The sequence below is a fragment of the Aegilops tauschii genome, chromosome 7 (genome assembly GCF_002575655.3).
Source record: "Aegilops tauschii subsp. strangulata cultivar AL8/78 chromosome 7, Aet v6.0, whole genome shotgun sequence".
Taxonomy (NCBI): domain Eukaryota; kingdom Viridiplantae; phylum Streptophyta; class Magnoliopsida; order Poales; family Poaceae; genus Aegilops; species Aegilops tauschii.
Window position 1 is genome coordinate 119,941,741 of NC_053041.3, and position 23,785 is coordinate 119,965,525.

General features: G+C 46.0%; 1 protein-coding gene and 2 pseudogenes across 1 annotated transcript; all 3 read right to left on the reverse strand.

The window, feature by feature from the left end:
• Positions 1-703: 703 nt before the first annotated feature.
• On the reverse strand, positions 704-1,382 carry LOC141028061 (pentatricopeptide repeat-containing protein At1g11290, chloroplastic-like; annotated as a pseudogene).
• On the reverse strand, positions 1,229-2,452 carry LOC109752749 (pentatricopeptide repeat-containing protein At1g11290, chloroplastic-like; annotated as a pseudogene).
• A 3,876-nt stretch (positions 2,453-6,328) lies between these two features.
• Positions 6,329-12,913, reverse strand: LOC109752750 (protein FAR1-RELATED SEQUENCE 5-like). The gene is made up of 3 exons (XM_073503787.1): positions 12,853-12,913; positions 6,917-8,675; positions 6,329-6,839 (listed from the first exon to the last, which is right to left on the reverse strand). The coding sequence occupies exons 1-3, from the start codon at positions 12,911-12,913 to the stop codon at positions 6,329-6,331; spliced, it is 2,331 nt and encodes a 776-aa protein (XP_073359888.1).
• Positions 12,914-23,785: the final 10,872 nt, after the last annotated feature.

Genomic DNA, 23,785 nt, shown 5'->3' on the forward strand with positions numbered 1-23,785 from the left:
GTCCTTGCCCGGCCTCCAATCAAACACCGCCAGTACATGTCAAAGATCGTCGTGGAGACATTCATGAGTTCATCAACGCCGCCACAGAGCAATCATGAGTTCATCGACGCCACCAATGAGCGCCTGGGCATCAGCGCAGGCAGGAAGCATGGACACGAGTATACCGGAGTAAAGGCATACTGTAGAAGAAAGAATAAGTTACACGTATGGCTGCATTTCTTCCTCATAAAAAAAGCCTTGATGTTTCTTGTCGGAGAGAAAAGGCCGGTGTGGCGTTGAAGCGTCACTTAATTGATCAAGTTTTTCTGGTCTGATCCGAAGTGTTGCATTCCTGGTGTCTCTTATTCTCAAGCCTCCGCCTTTCTATCTTTTTTCTTTTCCTTGCATTTTGGCTAATAAAGGGTGTGGTGCAAGTCAATGACTCGTGAAGCATGAAGAGAACCGTTTACCCTGACTTTATGAGATGCTTTCTACAGAACGGTAACCAATGCTCCCTCCCTCCCCCCTCCCCACCCCCACCCCCCACACCAGAAAAATAAAAATAAACGTAACCAATGCTTTACCTATGGAGTGCAAGGGTACTAACATACAATTAGTTATTTCACCTGATAGTGTGATATTCAAATCTTATAGTATGTATATTAGTTGTGTGAAGTTGTATCATCTCAAAATCCATATTCGGACTGCTTTCAACACTTCACTATCAGTAGTCACCACATGAACATTTTTCGTCCTTTAAATGGTGAAATCATTGAATAACTCTCATGATTACTTCCCATCCTGTCACTTGAGATTGTTAGCTGGGTTGCAATGCATTGTGATAGTCGTTACAGACTCGAAGGTTCTTCCATATCTGAATTATTGTACCAGGAGCTGTGCAAATGAAGGTTCTTCCTTATGTGAATTGTTGTACAAGCGGCTGTGCGAATGAGCCGATATTCGACCGCAAGATTCTTACGTGAATATTGAGTAACTGCGACTTGACATCATCTTCTACATCATGTATCAAGTCAGTGTCTTGCACATATCACACTTTAATTTCCTCTATAGCGTTGCAAACCTTGCATAAATATCCTTTGTCTGCTAGTGATTTGTGGTTCATGAATAGGCATGGACATAGGGGGCATTTCTTGAGCTGCACAATACTCCATCCAGGAGTCTTTTAGAGGCATTTCTTCTCCATAGCAGTTCTCATCCTTCCAACATCCTTCCACATTAAAGCATCTTCATAAAGGTTAGCTAGGAGGTCATGATACACACCCTCTTCTTAACCCTAGCTCAAAGACCCTCTCTGTTGATTCTTCTGGCAATTCTAGATTCATGTGCAACTTGCAATTGCCTAAGATTGCACCATAAACACTAATGTCGGGATTTATAGGCATCTTGCCTGCTATGGGTCTAGAATGTCTGCACCGGCGGGAATGAAACTGACCAGAGTAAACGAATCAGGTTTCATATTTGCAAGCTGCATACTGAAGAAGAGCCTCCTCGCATCATCTGACCTTCCATCCCGCGTGAAGCTGAGAATACGGCATGAGATCCGTGACTTGTAACCCAACTCATCAAATACCTGGCAACCAGCAGCAAGGTCGGTCCTCTTGCACTTGGGAGTACATGGTGATCTCCGCGTTCATCACTGGCACATTTGACTCCAGTCCAATCCTCACAAATAGCTCCCTGATCAAGATACACAAGCTCGCCACAAGCATGCAATGCTGCCATTACAGACACATCAGTCACATCCATGCCCTTCCCCACCATCGCCTTGAAATGTGCCAGAGCCTCAGTGGTGCCGACAGCAAAAGTGTGCACCTCACGGCAGACCCCAAGTTCCTGGGCGTCAGCGCAGCCGATCAGCATGGACACGAGCATGACGGAGTCAGGCCGCTCCCCGTTCTGAACCACCAACGCCATGACTGCAATAGTGATCCCATTCCTCACGTACTGCACAACGAGCGCGTTCCAGGCAACGTGGTCTGGGACAGGCATATTGTCGAACACCATGCGCGCGTCGCGGGGCTGGCGGCACTTGGCGTACGTGCTCGCCATCGCCGTGAGCACCTCCGCGGGTTTCTGCGCCGCGAGCTGAGCGTGGACAGCGTGGCCCATGGCGAGACCCCGCGCGTAGATCAAAGTTTGAGAAGCGAGGTGAATGTGCGGAGGACGGGGCTGGAGACGGGCGTGGAGGAAGAAGACATGGAAGCGAATGCGGCGATCGTTCCCTGCAGATCAGAGCGCGCGGCCGTGGACCTCAAGCACATGTGGTGGTCGAAGCCGGCCTGCCCGCCGCTGGGAGGGGACGGCGACGAGGCCGAGAATAACATATTTTTCCCCTTTTTCTCGAGTTATTATCGCGTCATATTTTTTGTCGGGAGGGGGTAGCCAGAAACATGCAATGTGTCTACGACTACTCCTTGCACCGTTGCACGTATCTCAATGTGATCACCGGCGGAGCTAGAATCATAGTCCTGGGCGGGCCAAGCTAAAGGCTGCCAAAAAATTCTTGCGAACTTTGCCTAGATTTACCCTTAGGCCTACTCTTTTTCGGCCCTCTTTTTGCAGCAAAGTTGGGCGGGCCAGGGCCTGGTTTTGCTTGCACGTAGCTCCACCACTACATGTGATACTTCTCTAGCTCGTGAGCAAAGAATGGTGCGACGTTGAAGCATTGTTTGATCCAAAGTGTTTCATTCCTGGTGTCTCCTTGTCTCAAGCTAAGCAAGCCTCTTTTTTTTGTATTTCTTCTTTCTTGCATTGTTTGCTATTATAAAGGGTAGGACAAAATTTGTTATGTGGTGATGAAACTGAATGACTCGTGTAGCTTGAAGAGAACCACTCACCATGATGGTTGCTTATATATACACATCTTAAAACTGCTTGTATAAGTTGCAAGTCATGTAAGAAGTGGTTGGTGAAACTATTTATCACTGGTCGATTTTGTGGGGTGATTTTTAAGGAATGTAACCAATGATTTATATATGGAGGGCAAGGTACGCCTTTTCTTTTTCCATACTCCAGACTTAGGCTTGTCACCAACTCACCTAGTTCTCTCTTGGTTAACTGTACTTTGGCAAGCGCCCCGGTGCAGGAGCTTGCACTATAGCTGGCATGAAGGCGCCTTGTGGGCAGAGCTTGAGAAGGGAGGTGAAGGTGTGGAGAAAGACATGCTAGCGAGCACTCCTAACAGGTGATATGTCAGTCACATCCACGCCCTCCCCCACCATCGTCTTGAACTATGCCAGAGCCTCAGTGGTGCTGACAGCAAAAGTGTGCACCTCATGACAGATCCCAAGCTCATGTGCGTCAGCGCAGCCGGCCAGCACGGACACGAGCATGACGGAGTCACACCACACCCCGTCGTCATCCTGCATCTGAACCACCATTACCATGGCCGCCCCAGTGAGTCAGTTCCTCACGAACTGCACAACGAGCACGTTCCAAGCAACGCGGTCTCGGACAGGCATATTGTCAAATACCATGTGCGCGTCACCGGGCCGGCGGCACTTAGTGTACGTGCTCGCGAGAAATAAGCATCTCTGGTTTTTTCGGGACAAAATTGCAATGAGGAAGAAACACTCCAGAGATCAGCAATCGTCAAGTTGTTGTACATCTTTTCAACATGAATATCACTGTTGCCGCCTACCTGATTTCACATGATTTTTTGATGGTTTCGGGAGAGTAGCAAACAATGTCTCATCGAAGCAACACGCGTTGTGGTACAACTTCCTTGGTGTATTGAAGTGTCCCATTCCCGTTGTCTTCCATAATAGTACAAAAGGGGTACCTCGCAACGACAAAACACCAACATAATATTTGAGCCAGCCCCAAACTTTTCACCAAAAAGACAACCATCCCGGAATCTGACTAACTATACACCAAGGTCCTCGAGGCTCATATTTCTCCACAACTCCGAGATGGAGTTGAACTACGCCTTTGTTTACCAACGAGTTGAACTACACATATCCTTAGTGTGTTTGCCATCTCGCTGAGGTGACGATGCTTCAACAACCTAACCATAAACACTTAGGGACTACAAACATGCCTAAGTAGAAATGCAGGCCCGCATGATTACCTAATGCCAATGTGACCAGTCAACGGCAGCTAATGATGTTCAGGAACGGAAATGCCCAAGTGGAACTGGGCAGTATGATTGGTTTCCTTTTTTTAAGAATAGTATGATTGGTTTCCTACAAGGAAACTAAGTGACATGAAGACTGGGGGAGCGGTAATCAGATACTTTCGCAACATATAAGTAATTATATTAGTCACAATTACCTTGTAAAGACTTGCTTTGTTTTGCATAAATTGGAAACATTTTTGTACGATGAACGCATACAAAACTCATGTTGACCGTGGCAGGAGATGCAGGGAGGGTGTAGATAGTACTTTGAGCTATAATAGAAATTTTCAAGTACTCTCTCAAACAATTATCTCATACTTCATCGCCCAAAGATATATTCTCAAGAAATAATAAATAATTACTAGACTTTCCAAATTTAGCAACTTAGCAACATTTTTTCTATAGTGTTGCCAATAGCCGACTAGTACCAAGTACCAACACATGTGGATACTATGTCATTTACCGCATGCACATTTTGTTAGATAACACAAACCTGGTGAAATATAAGTTAATCTCAATATTAAGCTCAATTTTGTCTTTAACGTTGTCAAGCCAATATATATATATATATATATATATATATATATATATATATATATATATATATATATATATATATATATATATAGGCAGCATATCTCGTGAATCCGAGCTTATTGTGTATCCATGTATCCCTGTGATCTCAGCCATTAACATTAAATCATGCGCCTCCCGTGCAGCAACAGGAACATTTACAATTAGCCGCCCGCTTTTGGACCTAACAACCATTTATTTTGCAGCAAACCCCCCAAAAAGTCTATCCTCCACGATCCTCAACCGAGGTCCCCAAGTCGTTTCGTGCTGCCCCAAATCCTCTGATCCTCTGCTGCCAAATCCCGCACGCCGTCGCTCCAAAACCTAAATCCCAACCCAAGCCCTCGTGCGATAGCAACCTTGGGCTGGACGGCTCCCATGAAGTCCGTTTGCGACGGCAACCAAGAAGGGACGACAACGGCGACCAGCGACAACAACGGAGATCCGGCGGCCGTCTCAACGACGAAGCCATGGCGAATTGATGGTTCCGTGACGGTGACGACTCGTCTCAAATGCGGCGCCAACACCCCCGGATAGCCTCCTACAACCACGACAGTCCCGATGTTGTAGCATGACGTCTGTAGGAAGAGACTGTAGCAGATGTATTAGTGCGATGCTTAATGGCATGTCATGCTTAATTGCTTTGCTTATAGCCTGTAGCCTGTAGAGATGTAGGCATGCCGAAGATGTACTAGTGCAGTGCTTGTATCCTATATGAAGTCAGTTTGCTTATATCCTGAAGCTGTAGGCTGGAGTAACAGATTGTACTAGTGCAATTCTTGCTCACATAGTCATATTAGTGAAATTCCTGTCAGTTTGCTTGGCATTTGATGATTTGAAGAAAAAAGCCTTCGCTGCTACTGTGAAAAAAAATTCGGTGACTAGTTCAGTTATGCATTGAAAAAATAGGTGACTTCATGTGGTCAAAACATGTAGTGATCAGCAACCTTTTTTGACTTAACGGAAGTGGTCTGCAACATCATTGTCCGGTTTTGAGATCAATGCCATAAGCAAAAAGTCAGTTTGAAAGGTTCCCATGAAGTGACTAGATCCATTATGTGTTGAAACTTTCTGAGTTATTGTGGTTGAAGCAAATACTGTTCAGTAAAGCTTCTGAACTACAAGAAGTGGCTTGTGATGTGTTTGTTCAGTTTTGAGATCAAACATATAAGCGACGCGACACTATGAAAAGTTTATTGAACATTTGCCCTAGGTCTTGGTTGATCAAATATATTGACAAAATTGCATTGTTTGTCCTTGTACGATGCTAGTCTGAGGAAAAATATTGGTGCAACAGCAAGCATGGTCAACATTTGAAATCCTGAACTTCAGCTTCATATTTAACCATCTAACAGATATGAAGGGGCAATAAAATTGCATGTACTGCCACTATACAGCCTCTCAAGTTACATAGAAACCAGAAATGTCATCGTGCTTCCATACTTGGTAGAAAAAGATTAAGTGGATACATATGTTCAATATTCTGTAACAATTTGACAAGCATCATAACTTGTCAGAAATCAACTAAACTTTAATTGGATATAACACAAATTCTGATCCATTATATGACTTCAGTATATCAAATTGCAAATAATATAACATAGATTAAATCATTATTTGCTTGGACAATTTTTCATATCAGGAAGCACCATTTGGTTGCACATCTTCCGCAATCAAGCTCCTTTTCCCTTGAATAGTTTTGCTTGGACAATTGCGACTATCATGAAACACCATTTGCTTGCATGTCTTGCACAAGCGTGCAACCTTTAACTTCGCTTCTTTGTCCTTCCTTTTCCTATCACCCTCCTTGATCTCCTTTCCACTCTTTATTCTTTTGCATCTCCCCACGGTACGAACATCAGTTGGTGGATGTATATGAACTTCTGTAGGAATATTACAACCAATAAAAGCCTCATATTCCTCTTGCCTAGTGTTCTGTGTGGCTGCAGGGACCATTTGGTCTAAAGGCGCCTCAATGCTCAACACACTTGATGTTAAGAAGTCCATGCCTTCATTTGAGTGCTTTGCCTTTTGAATCAGCTCTTCCATCTTATCACGTACAGTCGAAATCTTCTTTCTCGTGGCTGCATCTAGTGAATCTGTGGGCTTTTCTTCTAGTAGGTTCCCCTGTTCATCATAAACATTCTCCCTGAAAAGCAAAAAAGATATTGTTAGTCCTATGATTTTGAAATTACAATAAGAAATTGATTGACGTGCATTTTTTACCTCTTGCACCGTTTCTGCCATCTTTTCATAATGTAGTAGTTGGGAAGCTCGTTTTGGTTCTCAATCCTCAACACTTGGATAATATGTCGACATGGAATACCGATTGACTCAAATAACTTGCACGGACAATTTGCTATCATGGTTGTAGTGTCATAGGAGACCTCCCTAACCTTATCAGATCGACCTCTCAGGGTCACCATTTTTAACCCCACACCTTGTGCAATACCCTGAACACAACAATGATCTCTAGCAGCAATAACTTGTAGCTGAAATTTCTCGAATACCTCATATGTGAATACCTCACTACCTTGTTTCTCCATTGTCCATGGCGTAAATAGTTGTGGGGTGGTATGCATGCTTCTATTGTCTGCCATTAATTCTTCCTCACGTTGGCATTCTAAAGCTGTGTCGAACCTAAGCCAGAACTCAACAAAAGCAAGCCTACGATGAATGAAACGGTTGAAAAAAGAATTTGCACTTTCTGACCTTGAAGTGGTTCGGAGCAAGCCCGCAAGAGATATATCCATAAAGTAGGCTGGTATCCATGTATCTCTAATGGTAAACCTCTTAGCTAACCACTCGTTATCCTCCAACCCAAAATCTATAATGATGGAATTCCATTGTGATTCAAACTCACTTGCAGTTTCTGAACCCCAAACACATGAGTTCAACCTCGGCCAAAATTCAGAATCTTCTCTAATCAAAGGTCCAACTTTTTCAGGCACCTTTTCCATTATATGCCACATGCATAACCTATGCATAGTGGCTGGAAGAACTTTGTCAATACCATTCTTGATGCTAGCAGCTTCATCAGTTATGATGAGTCTAGGTGCTACCCCTCCCATTGCTTTTAGGAAGGTCTGAAATAACCAAATGTATGACTCATCCTTCTCATTTGATAAGAATCCAGCACCAAAAAGGACACTTTGTAAGTGATGATTAACCCCTGTAAATGGTGTAAATATCATGTTGTACTGATTAGTGGTGTATGTAGAATCGAAGGATATCACATCACCAAAGTGACTATAGTTCTTCCTACTTGTGGCATCCGCCCAGAACACACGCACCAGGTTCCCCTCATCATTCACCCCAAAATCATAGAAAAATGATGAATTCACTTCCTGCTTTCTAGCTAATTGGGCCACAAACATTTGAGCATCTGCGTCTCTGATTTTATACCTGAGTCCGCGATAGTAATTTTGCAAGTCCCTCTTTGTGCACCCAGCATTCGGAATTCCACCCTCGCTAACTTGCAGGAGCCTGTATGCCTGGGAGGTTCCAATGCTTGCCTTATGACATGTGTATAAAGTATTCTTTGCCCTCTCACTAACTCTACGATTGGATCTGATCAAATGACGCTTATCAGGTGATACAAGACCATGAACATGATGCTCAATCCATGAGTCTATCTTGTAGGTGTTCTCCCCACAAAGTCTAACAAATATATGGGCATCACAACCGCATCGCGTGTCTGTCTGCTTACGTCTTTTCCTCAAGGGGTCATTAATCTCCTTAATATCTTTTGACTTGAATCCTTCTCTATTACACATGAAACGCTTAGTCCGGACCACCTTATTCTCAATCTTTTTCTGCTGTCCAATACGAACGCCAAAACCTGATTGATGTGCATATGCCTTGTAGAACTTCTCCACGGCCTCGAGTCCTTCAAATGTCATACCCACTTTAGGCTTCAAATGCTCATCACATTCAGGTGTAAAAGAAGAAGACTGCAATGTCAAGAATAAACGGAAATAAGTAACTTCATGCGTTCAGTATTTTTTGGCAAATGCATGCATAGTTTCAGTTGTTAGTGCAAATTGAACTTACAAAGAGAGGTATGGCTGTGTTCTTTTTGGGCGTACTAAATCCCCCCGGGCTCATATGCATTTGAATGTTATTGATTGGATCCATACTTCTGCACATGTAACTACACAATTAGCCTTTCAAAATACACTATGTATACACAAGGACTGAATTTGTCGGTTGTTTTACCTCAAAGTTTTGATGCCCGCGTGTCTCTGATTGCAAGGGGTACTTGCTACTTGTCCGTCTCTAGTCGCCGCTGCAGCAGAATATTTCAGTTATACATGAGATGGATCAGATCGGGGAAGTACAAGCATGGGGCACTTGTTGGTGCTTGTCTGGTTCATGTTAAGTGTTAACATGGGAGTAGAGGAGCACGTAAAGGATTGGAATGCTACCTGCATGGGGGCGGCCGGGTGGGTGCCGGCGCACGTCAGGATCAAGTCGATCGAGATCAGAGGTACGTGCAGTTCGGCGGCGGCGGCGGCGCACGACGCATACAGAAGTTGGGGTGTTGTTGCAAAATTAAGTTGCTGCTTTTAGTCGGAGGGCGGGCGTGTAAGTGTAAAATTACCACAAACTCTGATAATTCGTACGATTAAGATCGTGGGGGTGAAAAGAAAAGGGATACACGGACACACAAATAGCTCGGATTCACGAGATATGTTGCCATATATATATAAGCGTTAGTGTAGAATAGCTTATTCTACACCCCAGTAACGATACATACAAAATATAGTAACATTATATAAAATATAGTAATTTTCGTAAAAATGTAGTAAATTACAAACTTAGATGATAAAAAAATATTTTCTGAATTACTACATTTTGTACACCGTTTTACTAGATTTTGTACATAGCGTTATTAGGGGGTGTAGAATAAGCCATTCTACACTAAAGTGAGCCTGAGCACACAATCATTTATCCCGTGCATTGGTCAGGCTATGCGCATTGCTGCCGGGAAGTTAGCGCTTCTGCCCTCCGCCTAATTGCTAAAACCTTTGTAGCATTGTAATGGTAGGAAAATGATTACTACGCATGCCTTTGCTGGGAATAACCACCTTTTTTGTCTTGTGCATGATAGTAAAATCAGCAGAGAATATAGTAACCAAGTTAATCTGATTACTACTGCACCTGTAGATTCTCTGCCTGTCACATAATTAGGGTGTGTAGTAATAAGCTATGGAAAGATAGTAAAGATAGTAATTGGATTATTGCTCACGCATCAGTTTTTAATTTTTTTATCCTTCAAGTGTACTTTACAACGAAAAGAGCAAGGTAGTAATCCATTACTACAATCAGCATATTTCTTACTAGGTTTACCGGATGCCGGGAACCATCTCTAATTTTTTCGTTGGTAAACATTCTCTTACATTGCCATCCTTTTTACTACTAACAATTTGAGACTAAAGCACATGTAGTAATTCATTACTACATATAAGCAAAGTTTTATAGGAGTACGAGCCGAGGGATTCATTGCTTCCTGAGTCACATTAGTAACGCATTACCATCTTTTCTTTCACCATTACTACTGCCAATATGAGAGAAAGGGACATATAGTAATTCATTACTACATATAAGCATGGTTTTACTAGTGTACGAGCCGATGGATTCATTGCTTGGTACAGCACATGTAGTAATTCATCATCATTTATTCTATCCCTATTACTGCCAATGATCAGGGACATTAGAATCGGGACGTCGCGGAGCAGAAATAGTAACCAATTAAATATGTTACTTTTTTCTTCAAAGGGTTTTACCCTCAGCTAATTAGCGGTGGAGAGGCTCCTATGGTGCGAACCGCCAACATAATTAGGACTGGAGCGTATGCCAAGGCAATCTGCGCGCACGCATATATATATATATATATATCTGTGTGTGTGTGTGTGTGTTAGAACTTACTCTGACAGCCACGCGCTTTGCTCAAAACCAGTATAAATTATTTGAACCTTATCAACCTTATGCAAGGGAAGCTATACATTTTTCTTCAAGTCGCATGCTTAAGGATGGCGGTGAGTTTTACAACATGGAATAAATACCTTGAAATCTATACGCGCAGAGGTTGTTATCTCGCCATAGTGGTGGTATTTTAACCGGTATCATGCACTTGGGACTACCAAACACGCTGATGTGGCATATAATTAAAGAAGAGAGAGAGGGTTAGACTAACATAGATAGATACTTTATCATATTAAATGCTATACTAATATGTGTCATGCATGGCAATAAATAAGATCATCTATGATATTATGCACTGTGAAGGTAGTATCATACACTAGTATTATATGCATGATAATAGTATATGATACTCCCCACTATAAGTAGCCTAATTTGTAACCGTGGTCCTTAACAGTTGTTTCATCGTGACCTATTACTTAACTTTAATTGCTTGCGACATGTGTGACTTGACTCTATACGATTGTGGTATGTGTGACTTAACTTATATACTTGTGGTTTATGACCATGCCATGGTTGCTTGTATGGTGCGTATGTGATGCTTATGGAAGTTGTGAATGTTGTATGTTGCAAATATGAAATGTGTGCAAGTAGTGGCGAATCCAGTAATTGAACTTAACCGGGGCGAAACATTTAAGGTCTAAATTTTTTAACATACGGATGCAAATCTACTCAACCAAAACTCACAGAATTCAAATATGAACGAGAGAACATAAGTAATGGTGCATAATAGTTCAAGGTTCTTGACAACTAGTCACGGACGCCTACAGTTGCACCGGCGACGGGAAGGGCAAATGCCCGACGAGGAACTGGTGAAGACATCCCTCCTCCATTTATTATATATTCTTAGTTGTTTAAGTCAAGAACTTGTCTAACGGGGGACTCCGATGATCTTTTGGATGATGTAAACGTGGGCTTGATGAACTCCTGTGTGCATTTGGTAGTCCATTTGATACTGATTTCGTTGTCCGTGGTTTGATCACGTAGAGTAATTTATCACGTTGGACGGGTAGAATGGATATAGGGTGCCGGATATGAGGTACGCGGATGTGGAATGGATTATTTGTGGTGTGACCGATCAATGTCCACGGACGCGGGCGTTTGAGGGCCCAGATTTGCCAAGTCCTGTTTTAGATGCTCTTACGACTGCTTTTCTTAGTGCGGCTATATATTTTACGAATGCTGGTTGGGAATTGTTTATTATTTGCTGCATGTGGGCCGTGTTCTACTAGCCCACGTCTAGAAACGAATCTTTTTCTGTTCAAAACAGATGTACTAATCATGTTTTGTGCCTCTCATCCAAAATAGGTCGACTAATGCGACAGACGAATAGATTTGTACTAGTATTGTGGCGCACATCACAGCCTGGGGCGGCCGACCATACCAGCCCCTACGGTGGCGCCGTCACTGTGTGCAAGGGGTATGCTATGGAATAGAGTGGAGGTCATGTCAAAATTTTCTACATCTGATCAAGACAAACGATTTATTTTCTTGCATGCGAGTTGGTGCAAGTAAATAAATATGTGGCATTTATGAGATGTATGCACATCACACTAGTCCGTCTAGTGCTAGACAATGTAATGTGATAGAATTGTCCAACTCTACAGCATGTGATTGGTTCACATTTAGTCCGTGCTTTCTCTCCACTAGGTCTAAAATCAGCGTTCCCAAGACGCTAATGTTTCATGGTCTATCTCAGACTCGGTCTCGTTCTGGTTTGCCCTGAAGATCTCTTAAAACTAGAAACACCCTTTCCCTGATCATAATCAGTGATGGATACAAAACGAAGTTTTGAACCATCGAAGTTTACGTTGAGAAAACTAGATCTCGCTGCGAAGTTCGCGTTGGAACCATCTTAAAACTCAGTGTTGCTGCGAATTTTGCGTTGATGACACAAGAAAGTAATGGTTCATCAGTAGATGTACTGCACCGACAAAGTAAAACAGAGCATAAGTGAACCGGTGAAAGAAACAACTCGTGGCCATGCTAAGATGTGTGCCAAGTTTGTGTCAGCAGAACCTCTCGGAAATTTTGCAGGCAGAGCCATCTCCTTCAGCTGAGACTTCGCAGGAGACAACGGCACAAAGCTTTGCACCGAACTACGCACGCGGCATGCTGGTGATCAGAAAAATGGCGAACACGTCGGTGGCACATAACAGAAAGCGCCCAGGAATTACCGTCGGGAGAGACGACATCTTTTTTGGACAAAGGGAGAGACGCCATAGCTGTTGTCCACATCGTCGGAAGCCGCATCCGACCAGCACGTTCTCGGCTTATTGATAGGATCAACTGAGGCTGATCCTTGGCTCACGTCGCGGTCACATGCTGGAGGCGGCGCTCCTCGCGGTGCAGCAGGTGCTCGGCACTCGGCAGGAACACTATGCTCTGATCGTCGGCCTCCTCCTCCTCCTGTTTCATCCTCAGCACTGCCGCGTCAGCCACCAGTAGCTCCTTGCTGGCTAGCTCCTCGGTGGACAATGCTCCGCTGGAAGGCGGCGGGGGCGGGGTGCGGAACGGAGAACCGGCGGCCGAGGCGTCGAGCTCCGATCTGTGGGACAAGGACGACTGCACGTTCGAGTACATCGACTTGGAGCTCGCCCGGGCCTCTGCTTCTGCGCCGATCGTCGGGCTCTCCTTGGCGCTCGTGGCTGTCTCCTCGTATGTTGATGCCATGGCCTCCGATGATGCTGATATGATGCTGATGATGTAGTGTTGTGTCTTCAAAGACTTCAATGGCTTCCTCTTGATGTACACGTAGCTCGTCTCTGTGTCGAAGTCCCCGTCCTCATCCTGCATCTGAGCCACCATCTCCATGGCCACCCGAGTGAGCCCGTTCTTCACGTACATCAAGCCGAGCGTCGTTGCCGCGAGACTGGGCGTGGACGAGGCGGCCCGTGGGGAGGTCCGCACGCTGCGCAGAGTTTGAGGAGCGAGGCAAATGTGCAGAGGTGGTGAGGTGGAGGAAGACGTGCCGCGATGGCTGGGAGCACTCCCGGCAGGACAGAGCGTGGCGCGCGTGGTGGTCGGAGGCTGCCTGCCCACCACCGGGAGAAGATGGCAACAAGGCCGATCATAGCATCTTTTGCCCTTATCGTGTCACAATTTTCCTTTCCAGATAAACCAAAACCTTGCGGTCAGTCTACCATCCCTGTTTGTCCAGTAGTCTACGATCGCATCACAACTACTCAAGCCTATCCATGAACTACGCGCTCGTAGTAAGCTTCAGGTTACATTGCACGTATCTCCATGTGTTTCTGCTATGTTGCTACATTTCTTCCTCATGCAGAAACCTGGATGTTTCATTATCCAAAGGAAAGAAAGGTGTGGCGTTGAAGCATCGCTTGCTGGAGCAAGTCTGTCTTGTTTGATCCAACGTGTTTCATTCCTGATGTCTCCTTTTCTCAAGCTTACCTGGCCTCTCATTTTTCTATTTCTTCTTTCTAGCATTGTTGCTATTAAACGGTGTGGTGAAATTTTTGTTATGTGGTGAAACTCGGTGACTCGTGTAGCATGAAGAGAACCACTCACCCCGATGGCTTCGTATATATATATATACATGTATATAAGTTGCAAGTCGAGCAGTGTAATGTGCGGTTGGTGAAACTATTTATTAGCAGTCCATTTTACTATATGTTTCTTTCAGAACGTAACCAATGCATTAGATATGGAGGGAAAGGGACGCCTTTTCTTTTAAAGCTTAGTACAAACTTATGCTTATCATTTCAGATTTGAGAACCAACACCACCCTCGACCGACCCACAATTATAGTACACATCAAGGATCACCATGGAGACATTCACGAGCTCATCAAATCCATCACAAAGTGCAAAAGTGTGCACCTTGTTTATCAAGGCTAACATCATTGTTTTCACTCATTAAGAGGGTAAAAGCATACAAGGAGTAAGGTGAGAACATCTGAACCACATCGAAAAAGAGGAAAGAAGCTAAGATTACAGGGGGACACCCCAAAGAAGGAAAATGATTGAGCTTGGTGTCAACGGTCACACTGAACTCAACCAAAGTGGAGTAGGTTTTCAGCTTTCATCTTCATATAACCAAGCACAACAAAAGCACACTGAGCTTCGTCGTCTTGTTGTCACCTAATAACACCCCCAAAAAGAGGGGACAAGTGTCGTATGGGAACATGGTGATTCAAGATGGGTCACAAGCTCGCTAACCTTCCTCCCAAGAAGTTATCACACATTCCACGAATTGATCAAGCATTGAGACCAATCGCCCGCCTCGGCATAGTAGTATCAGAAGCAAGAGCACACAAGGAGGAGTACCACCACAACCAGCTGCCACAAACCTGAAATAGGCAGACCAACCAAGCATCAACATCTCCAAGACAACGCCCCAAAGAAGGTCGCGACGTGTTAAAGGCGTCATTATTTTCCTGTCCAAAAGTTGACCAGAGGCTTTTGCCCGGAGCATACTAGGGGGAACTATGTGTGAGGGCTCCATGATGACTCCTCCATGAAGGAAAATGACATCGGTGCCAACATAACCGACATAGGTATTTCACCCACGTGCTCACACAATTACCTGACCTAACCACGCCGGCCTCTAGGAGCCTCGACCAGTTGAGTCTGCGATCATGCATGCCTACGGTGGCTCCACCGAGCCACACGCCCACCGGACCTAGCTCGCGGCCTTCCTAAGTCAGTGTGTCCCGGCCTGGCAAGCTGCTCGACCGAATCTGCAGAATCCAGTCTATATCAGGACGTGCCAGACATGCCCTACTTCGAGCCAATTGGGCAACGAGCATCACCAGGGGATATTGCTCCTCACAGTTGGCCAGGGATGAGGGGTGACCCCCATTATATGCCGAATCTATAGCCCAAGACACCACTGCCAACGAACAACACCCTAGGATGCAAGGACCACCGAGAGCTCTGCCACCATTCGTCATGGGACCATCATCGCTGCGACTGAGGCAGGCGACAGAAAGAAGGGAGTGGTGTGACGCCTGGATAATTAAGCTACAATGAACCTCTGCTAATGATGCCATGTCACCTCGATTACTGTTGCTAATCTCACGTTAGTTCGAAACCGATTTAAATTCAAAGTCAAAATCAAGCAAACAATTAAAGGTTTTCAAATATTAAAACTAAAATGTTCGGTTGGTGCCAAATAATGCATAGGTAATTATTGTCGAGAAACCACACTTTTATAAAATGTTTAAGTAACTAAAATGAATAAAACAGTAGCTAAACCAATTAAATAAATGCATTTTGAATTTTATAAAATATTAAACTATTTTGTTCAGGGGTAAAACTTTTTAAGATAGTAGTTGGAATTGTAACTCCATTTTAGGTGTGGGTTTTATTTTTGTAAAACTATAAAATATTAAAGAAATAAAAGCAAACAGAAAAGACAAAAGGGAAAATAAAACAAAAATAAAAAGAAAACCCCCAGGCTAGTTGGGCCTCGGCCCAGCCAGTGACCCGCCAGGCCGGCCCACTCCCTCCCCTGGCCTATAACCCCCTGGGGGCACCAAACCCTAGCCCGATCCCCATTCCTCCCTCGCACTCCACTCTCTCCCTCCTCTGCCCGATCTGGATCGGGGCAAACCCCGATCCCATCGGCCCGACGCCGCCGTCAATCCCCGCGGCCACTACGCCGGGGCCCCCTTGCCGGGACGCCCTCCCGCCTCTGCGCGGATGCCCCCGACGCCCTGCGCCCGCCCGTCGCCGTCCACCGCCGCTTGGAGCTCCGCGAGCCCCACCGGAGCCACCCCGTCGCCCCCTTGCCGTCACCATCGCCTGGAGGACCACCTCGTCGGCCTGCTTCCTCCTCCCCGCCGGCCTGCCTCCACTCCATCTGCGTCGTCCCCGACAACCTCCTCGCCCCCCCCCTGCTGCCCCGTACCCCTACAACTCCCCCCGTGAGCTCCCCCCTCTCCTCCTCCGCTCTCTCTCTCGCACCCGCCCGTGCGACCACGTCGCCGCGCCCCTGCTCCTGGCCATGCCGAAGCGCGCGCGCAAACCGCGCCCGTGGCGACCCCCATCGCGCCCTTGGGGCGCGCTGATGTCGCCTCCCCACTCCGTCGCTCCGGCCATCCTCGCCTTCTCGCACCACCAGCGCGGCCATCTACGTGCGTGCGCGTCCGGCGCCCGCACTCACGGCGCCCCGCCCCCGCGGCCTTGCGCCTTGCTGCCGCTTGTGCGGTGGCCGCCGGCACCTACCGCGCTCCCCCGCACCTGCCGAAGGCCGCCACTGCTCGTCTCGCCGGCATGTGTGCCCCGCAGCTCCCCGCACCCGGCGCTGCTCCTGACGTCGCCGCCACCGAGGCCCCCAGGCGCGCTCGCCCTCGCCTCTCCTGGCGTCGGGTGCGAGCACCCGCACCAGTTCGCCCGTCGCCCGCTTTCCCCTCGCCCGTTCAGGCGGCGCCCGTTGGCCGACCCGCTATGTCACCTAGGGCCAATGACAGATGGGCCCCACGCCCAGAACGTTTTTATATAAAATAGTTAAATAAAATAATAATTAAAAAATGAAAAATAATAATAAATAAATAATTAAGATAATTAATTAACTTAATTAATCCTGTTAATATTAACTAATTAAGATTAATTAACCTAATTAACTATTGTTAATTAGCTAACAGCCCCTGACAGGTGGGACCCACCTGTCAGGTTGACCAGGTCAACGTTGACTGCTGACGTCATGCTGATGCATTAATTAAATTTCGAATTAAATTAATTTATTAAATTCTAAAAATGATTTAAATCTTTAAAATTTAATATAAAATAAACCGTAGCTCGGATGGAAAAACTTTGTACATGAAAGTTGCTCAGAACGACGAGAGGAATCCGAATATGTAGTCCGTTTGTCAGCCACACGTTCCTAGCATAGCGAACATGGAACTTTCCCCCTCCGGTCCGTCTGTCCGAAAACGCGAAACATCGGGAATACTTTCCCGGATGTTCCCCCCATTCGCCGGTATCACCTACTACCGCATTTTGGGCACACCTAGCATCACGCTTTGTCTTGTCATGCACCGTCATGCTTATGTTTGCATTATATTTATTGTTTCTTTCCCCTCTTCTCTCGTTAGACACCGAGACCGACGCCGCTACTACCCAGTACGACTACGGTGTTGACGACCCCTCCTTCTCGGCTGAGCTTCCAGGCAAGCCCCCCCCCCTTGATCACCAGATATCGCCTATTCTTCTCTATACTGCTTGCATTAGAGTACTGTAGCATGTTACTGCTTTCCGTTAATCCTATCCTGATGCATAGCCTGTCATTGTTGCTACAGTTGTTACCCTTACCTGCTATCCTACTGCTTAGTATAGGATGCTGGTGTTCCATCAGTGGCCCTACACTCTTGTCCGTCTGCCATGCTATACTACTGGGCCGTGATCACTTCGGGAGGTGATCACGGGTATATACTATATACTTTATATACATGACACATGTGGTGACTAAAGTTGGGTCGGCTCGTTGAGTACCCGCAAGTGATTCTGATGAGGGGGGCTGAAAGGACAGGTGGCTCCATCCCGGTAGAGGTGGGCCTGGGTTCCTGACGGTCCCCGACTGTTACTTTGTGGCGGAGCGACAGGGCAGGTTGAGACCGCCTAGGTGAGAGGTGGGCCTGGCCCTGGACGGCGTCCGCGGTTACTTCAAAATAACACGCTTAACGAGTTCTTGGTATTTGATCTGAGTCTGGCCATTTGGTCTATACGCACTAACCAGCTACGCGGGAACAGTTATGGGCACTCGACGTCGTGGTATCAGCCGAAGCTCCTTTTGACGTCAGCGACTGAGTGGCACGCGCCGCATTGGACCGTAAGCTCGCGCTTGTTTTAAGGGGGCTAGGTCTGCTTTCGGCCGCGTACGCAACGTGCAGGTGTGCAATGGGCGATGGGCCCAGACCCCTGCGCGCATAGGGTTTGGACCGGCGTGCTGACCTCTCTGTTGAGCCTAGGTGGGGCTGCGACGTGTTGATCTTCCGAGGCCGGGCATGACCTAGAAAAGTGTGTCCGGCCAAATGGGATCGAGCGTGTTGGGTTATGTGGTGCACCCCTGCAGGGAAGTTTATCTATTCGAATAGCCGTGTCCCTCGGTAAAAGGACGACCCGGAGTTGTACCTTGACCTTATGACAACTAGAACCGGATACTTAATAAAACACACCCTTCCAAGTGCCAGATACAACCCGGTGATCGCTCTCTAACAGGGCGACGAGGAGGGGATTGTCGGGTAGGATTATGCTATGTGATGCTACTTGGTGAACTTACCATCTACTCTCTTCTACATGCTGCAAGATGGAGGTGGCCAGAAGCGTTGTCTTCGACAGGATTAGCTATCCCCCTCTTATTCTGGCATTCTGCAGTTCAGTCCACTGATATGGCCCTTTACACATATACCCATGCATATGTAGTGTAGCTCCTTGCTTGCGAGTACTTTGGATGAGTACTCACGGTTGCCTTTCTTCCTCTTTTCCCCTTTCTATACCGGTTTGTCGCAACCAGATGCTGGAGTCCAGGAGCTAGAGATCCCGAGGATGATTCTACGTGGAGTTCGGCTTCGAGGAGTAGTTAGGAGGTCCCAGGCAGGAGGCCTTGCCTTTTCGATCGTTGCTACTTTTGTGCTAGCCTTCTTAAGGCAAACTTGTTTAACTTATGTCTGTACTCAGATATTGTTGCTTCTGCTGACTCGTCTATGATCGAGCACTTGTATTCTAGCCCTCGAGGCCCCTGGCTTGTATTATGTTGCTTGTATGACTTATTTATGTTGTAGAGTTGTGTTGTGATATCTTCCCGTGAGTCCCTGATCTTGATCATACACATTTGCGTGCATGATTAGTGTACGGTTAAATCGGGGGCGTCACAAGTGGATAGGAGGGTTCGGGTAGTGGTGGTGGGGGAGACTCCCGGGTCGCCCTAGGTGAGGCGACACGGGACTTGGGGAAGAGGTCCATGGAGGAATTCCACCCCCGGTTCCCCGTAAGCTAAAACAGTTCATTTCCAGCTTGCGGAAATAGAATGCTTTAAAAAGCGTGCACCTCGTGGCACGCCCCAAGTGCTTGGGCTTGTTGCAAGTGGGTAACATGAGACGAGTGTCATGGAGTTAGGCCATGCCTAGATCCAAACCACCATCTACATGGCCACCCGAACGAACTCGTTCCTCGCTTATCCCACAATGAGTGTGCTCCTGGTAACGCAGCTCACACGGTCATACTATCGAACACCCTGCGCGCGTCCACAGGTCAGCGGCAAGTGGCGTACATGTGTGGCCAGCGCCGTCACCTTGTTCCGCGCAAGCTAGCTGCGCATAGTTTGAAGAGTGAGGTGAATGTGTGGGGAGTACGTTGAGACAGACACGACGACGAATGTAGTGAGCGCTCTCGGCTGGTCGAAGTGCGTGACCGTGGACCTCAGGCGTGCATGGTGGTCGGAGGTGCCCTGCTCATCGCCGGGAGAAGAGAGCAATGAGGCGTAGCACAACGTCTTCTTTTCCTTTTTCTTGGGTTATAGGGTTACAAATTTTCCTTTCCAGATAAACCAAGAAAAAACTTGCGTCTGGATGCATTCATAGATAGAGAAAAATGTTTTGTACAAACCTTCGCAATGGACCAACACCACAAAATACAACACTATGCATTTGAGAAGTACTCACCCGGAGAAGTGCGGCAAGGCTTGATCGTGTCGAGAAAGATGTCTATCAAGTTGTGAAAAAGATGACAGAGGAGATGCCCTTGTGCAATGCGAGATGGGGGCGAATGTGATGTTTCACTGCCACCGGTCTATGATCGCATCACAACTTCTCAAGTCACGCACACGAAACTCCAAGTTACACTACACATATCTCCACTGATTCCCCGCTCCAAGCTACATTTGGTGCCCAGAAATGAACTTTGACCTTTTTAACTGGAGAGCTAAGAATGGCGTGGCATTGAAGTCTCCCTTGTTTGAGGAAGTTTTTCAGATTTGATCCAAAATGTTTCATTCCTGGTGTCTCCTATTCTCAAGCCAAGCTAGCCTCTCATTTTTGTATTTCTTCTTTCTTGCATGCATTGTTGCTATTATAGGTTGTAGGAGAAATTTTGTTAGGTAGTGAAACTCGTGTAGCATGAAAAGAACCACTGATGCTCATGGTTGCATATACAGATAAGTTGCAAGACGTGTAGGGTGCGGTTGGTGAAACCATTTATGACCGGCTGATTTTAAGAGATGTTTACTCGCAAAATGCAACGAATGCTTTATATATGAAGGTAAAGGGACACCAAGGGCGGAGACTGGGCTAGAACCCCACACAAACACACACCACCACCACCGGTCGGCTCCTCTCAATTTCTCAAGGGTAATACCAGTAGTATTACGTACTAACATATGTGCTAATGGCCGTAGATAATGGCTAACTACTTAATTAGAAATTGAGCCTAAATTTAGTACTAATATATGTGTAAATAACCAAAGCGCAGATAATAGCCCATCCGTCACTTTGACCATTACCGAAACTACGCAGCCTACAAGATCTTTCAGTGAACCGGTGTTAGTCTAATCTTCAAGATCGATCTGCCAATTTTCTAGGGCTCCCGTCCCGCCACCACAAGTTGTCTTCTAGCTCCTGCAGTCCAACCGCCGGGTGCTAAGAGACTACGGACATGCGTGACCACGTAGATCACACGCTAACACGGGTTTCTTCCGCTAACCCGTTGTGTTTGGCGCTCTGTTAATCTTCCCATGAAGCCATGTCATAGAGTCCATCGACACTAGTAGGAAAAGGGCTTTTACCCCGGTTTGTAAGGGCCTTTTGTCCCGGTTTTCGAACCGGGACTAAAGGGTCGTTACTAAATCCCTAACCCTTTAGTCCCGGTTCTTACATGAAGCGGGACAGAAGGTCCTCCACGTGGCCGCTGCTGCCAGCCCAGGCAGGGGGGCCTTTGGTCCCGATTGGTGCCACCAACCGGGACCAATAGGCAGGGTCTTTTGTCCCGGTTGGTATCATCAATCGGGACCAATAGGCATCCACGCGTCAGCATTTCAGGGGCTGGGGTTTTTGTTTTTTTTAAGAGGGGGTGGGGGGTTTTGGGGTTAATTTAGGTGTTTCATATATTGTGTTAGCTAGCTAATTAATAGAGAGAAGTGTCCTCTCTTATCTCCGTGCTTGGTCGACGCTACGTACTATATACATATGGAGAGGACTAGACACGCTAGCTAGTAAGCAAATGAAGGAAACAGAAGATCGTCATGAACATATGCATACAGAGAGAAGTGATATCGACCACCTCTCCTTCTCCGAGAGATTGGTCGAACAACAAGTTCTCGTATATCTATCTGACACTACCGGCTACATATATACAATAATTATCTCTTACAATATAATCTCCTAATTAAATTGTAAGAATACAGGGTCCACATAGTATTCTCCATTTTTAGCGATCACGTGGTCAAGGAAGAATGCCGCCAATTCCTCTTGAATTGCTCGCATACGATCTTCTGCTAGGAGTTCATCCCGCATCCGAAACATCTAATTTGAAGAAGGGGGTCAATACATATATATATATGAATAAATGAAACTCGACACAAATGATGGTAATAAAATAAAATTGTGAATATTATTGCTTACGCACTTCATATTGTTCGTCAGAGTAGCCCCGCTCACAGGTCGTGTGGCGGATAGACTCGCAAACGTAGTATCCACAGAAATCATTCCCTTGTTCCTGCCACAACCACTTTACAAGAAATAGAGGTCAATCTAACTGATAAGCAAGCATGCTAAATGGTATTGATGAAACTAGCGCTTGAATCACTAGGAGATGTGCGGAACATGCTACTATAGTACTTACTTTCGGGTGTCTAAATTGCAGCTTCTTCGGCAGTCCCGGAGCTTTTGTGATGAATTTTCTCCAAACCCTGCCAGACAAAGAAAACAATTACTTGATATCAGGAAATGAACAAAGTTGCTGATATGGTGGATAATGATCGATTTAACTTACTTCTCGAGCATTTGAGTCATGTTCGCATAGTCCTGGGGATCTTTTCGTCTCGAGTCTAAGACGGTTACTACTCCCTGCTCAAGCTTAATCTCTAGGAGAATATAGTGGAAGCTGCGCATGCATGCATAAGTCATCAATTACAATACCATAACCTGGACTAATAAGGGAAACCGAATATGCACAAGACAGTAACACTCACTTGAAGTTGTAAGGAAAGAGTATTATATCTTTGTTTTGATTTAATACCAACGATCGTAGCAAGTTGGCCTCGGCTTCTTTGGCATGTTTTTCAACCGTATATGCATCTATGAGATTTGTGTTAATGAACCCAATATCACCGATTTGTCTTTTCTTCAATTCGGCGATCTTCAATCTGCATAATATAGTGAGGATAATTATAAATACATGCAATGAAAGAGCTGACCTATATAGAGAGACTTAATGACAGAAGTAGTACTACTTACAGACAGTAGCAAGTGATCGTTGTTTTATCGAGGGCCTTTTGATTGAAAAACTGGAAGAACTCCTCAAATGGAACATTCAGCAGTTCAATTCCAACGAGGTCATGCTCCGGTTTAACTCTCAGCGTCAAAGTATTCATCCCATCAGACTCTCTGCAGGTTTTCATGTACCAATCATGTAGTCTTCGCATCATCATGCTTAGAGATCTGACATCTTTGACGAGAGGCTTCCCGTAATGGTATTTGTGGTTGTCCACCTCCATGATTTCATAATGTACATCGTCGGGCAGGTTAATCTCCAAGATTGCTATAACCGGGCACCATACCCGGATCATTAGCGACGATGTCTTTTGACACCTTGAGCGGGGGGCACGATTGGTTCGCTTGTTCGCCGAGCTGGGCAATTTTTTTCCCAGCTCGTCGTTCTTTCATCCTTTTATCACTGACAGTACTTCCCGACCGCTCCGCTTCGGCATATGCCTTTCCAAGAACGCGCTCATAGTTGCCTCTTGGCGGAGACTTTGGTGGTTTTGTCAGGGCAGCCAGAGTGCGCTTTGCTTTCACCGGATCTACCTTCTCCTCCGGAGGTGGATGTTTCTTTGCTTTGACCCCTTCAAAGAAGTTCTTCACTTCGGCTTGCACGATCTTCGCGTTCTCCTCCTCGGTCCTCTCATATGGTAACTTCTCTGGAGTCTTCAGAGAAG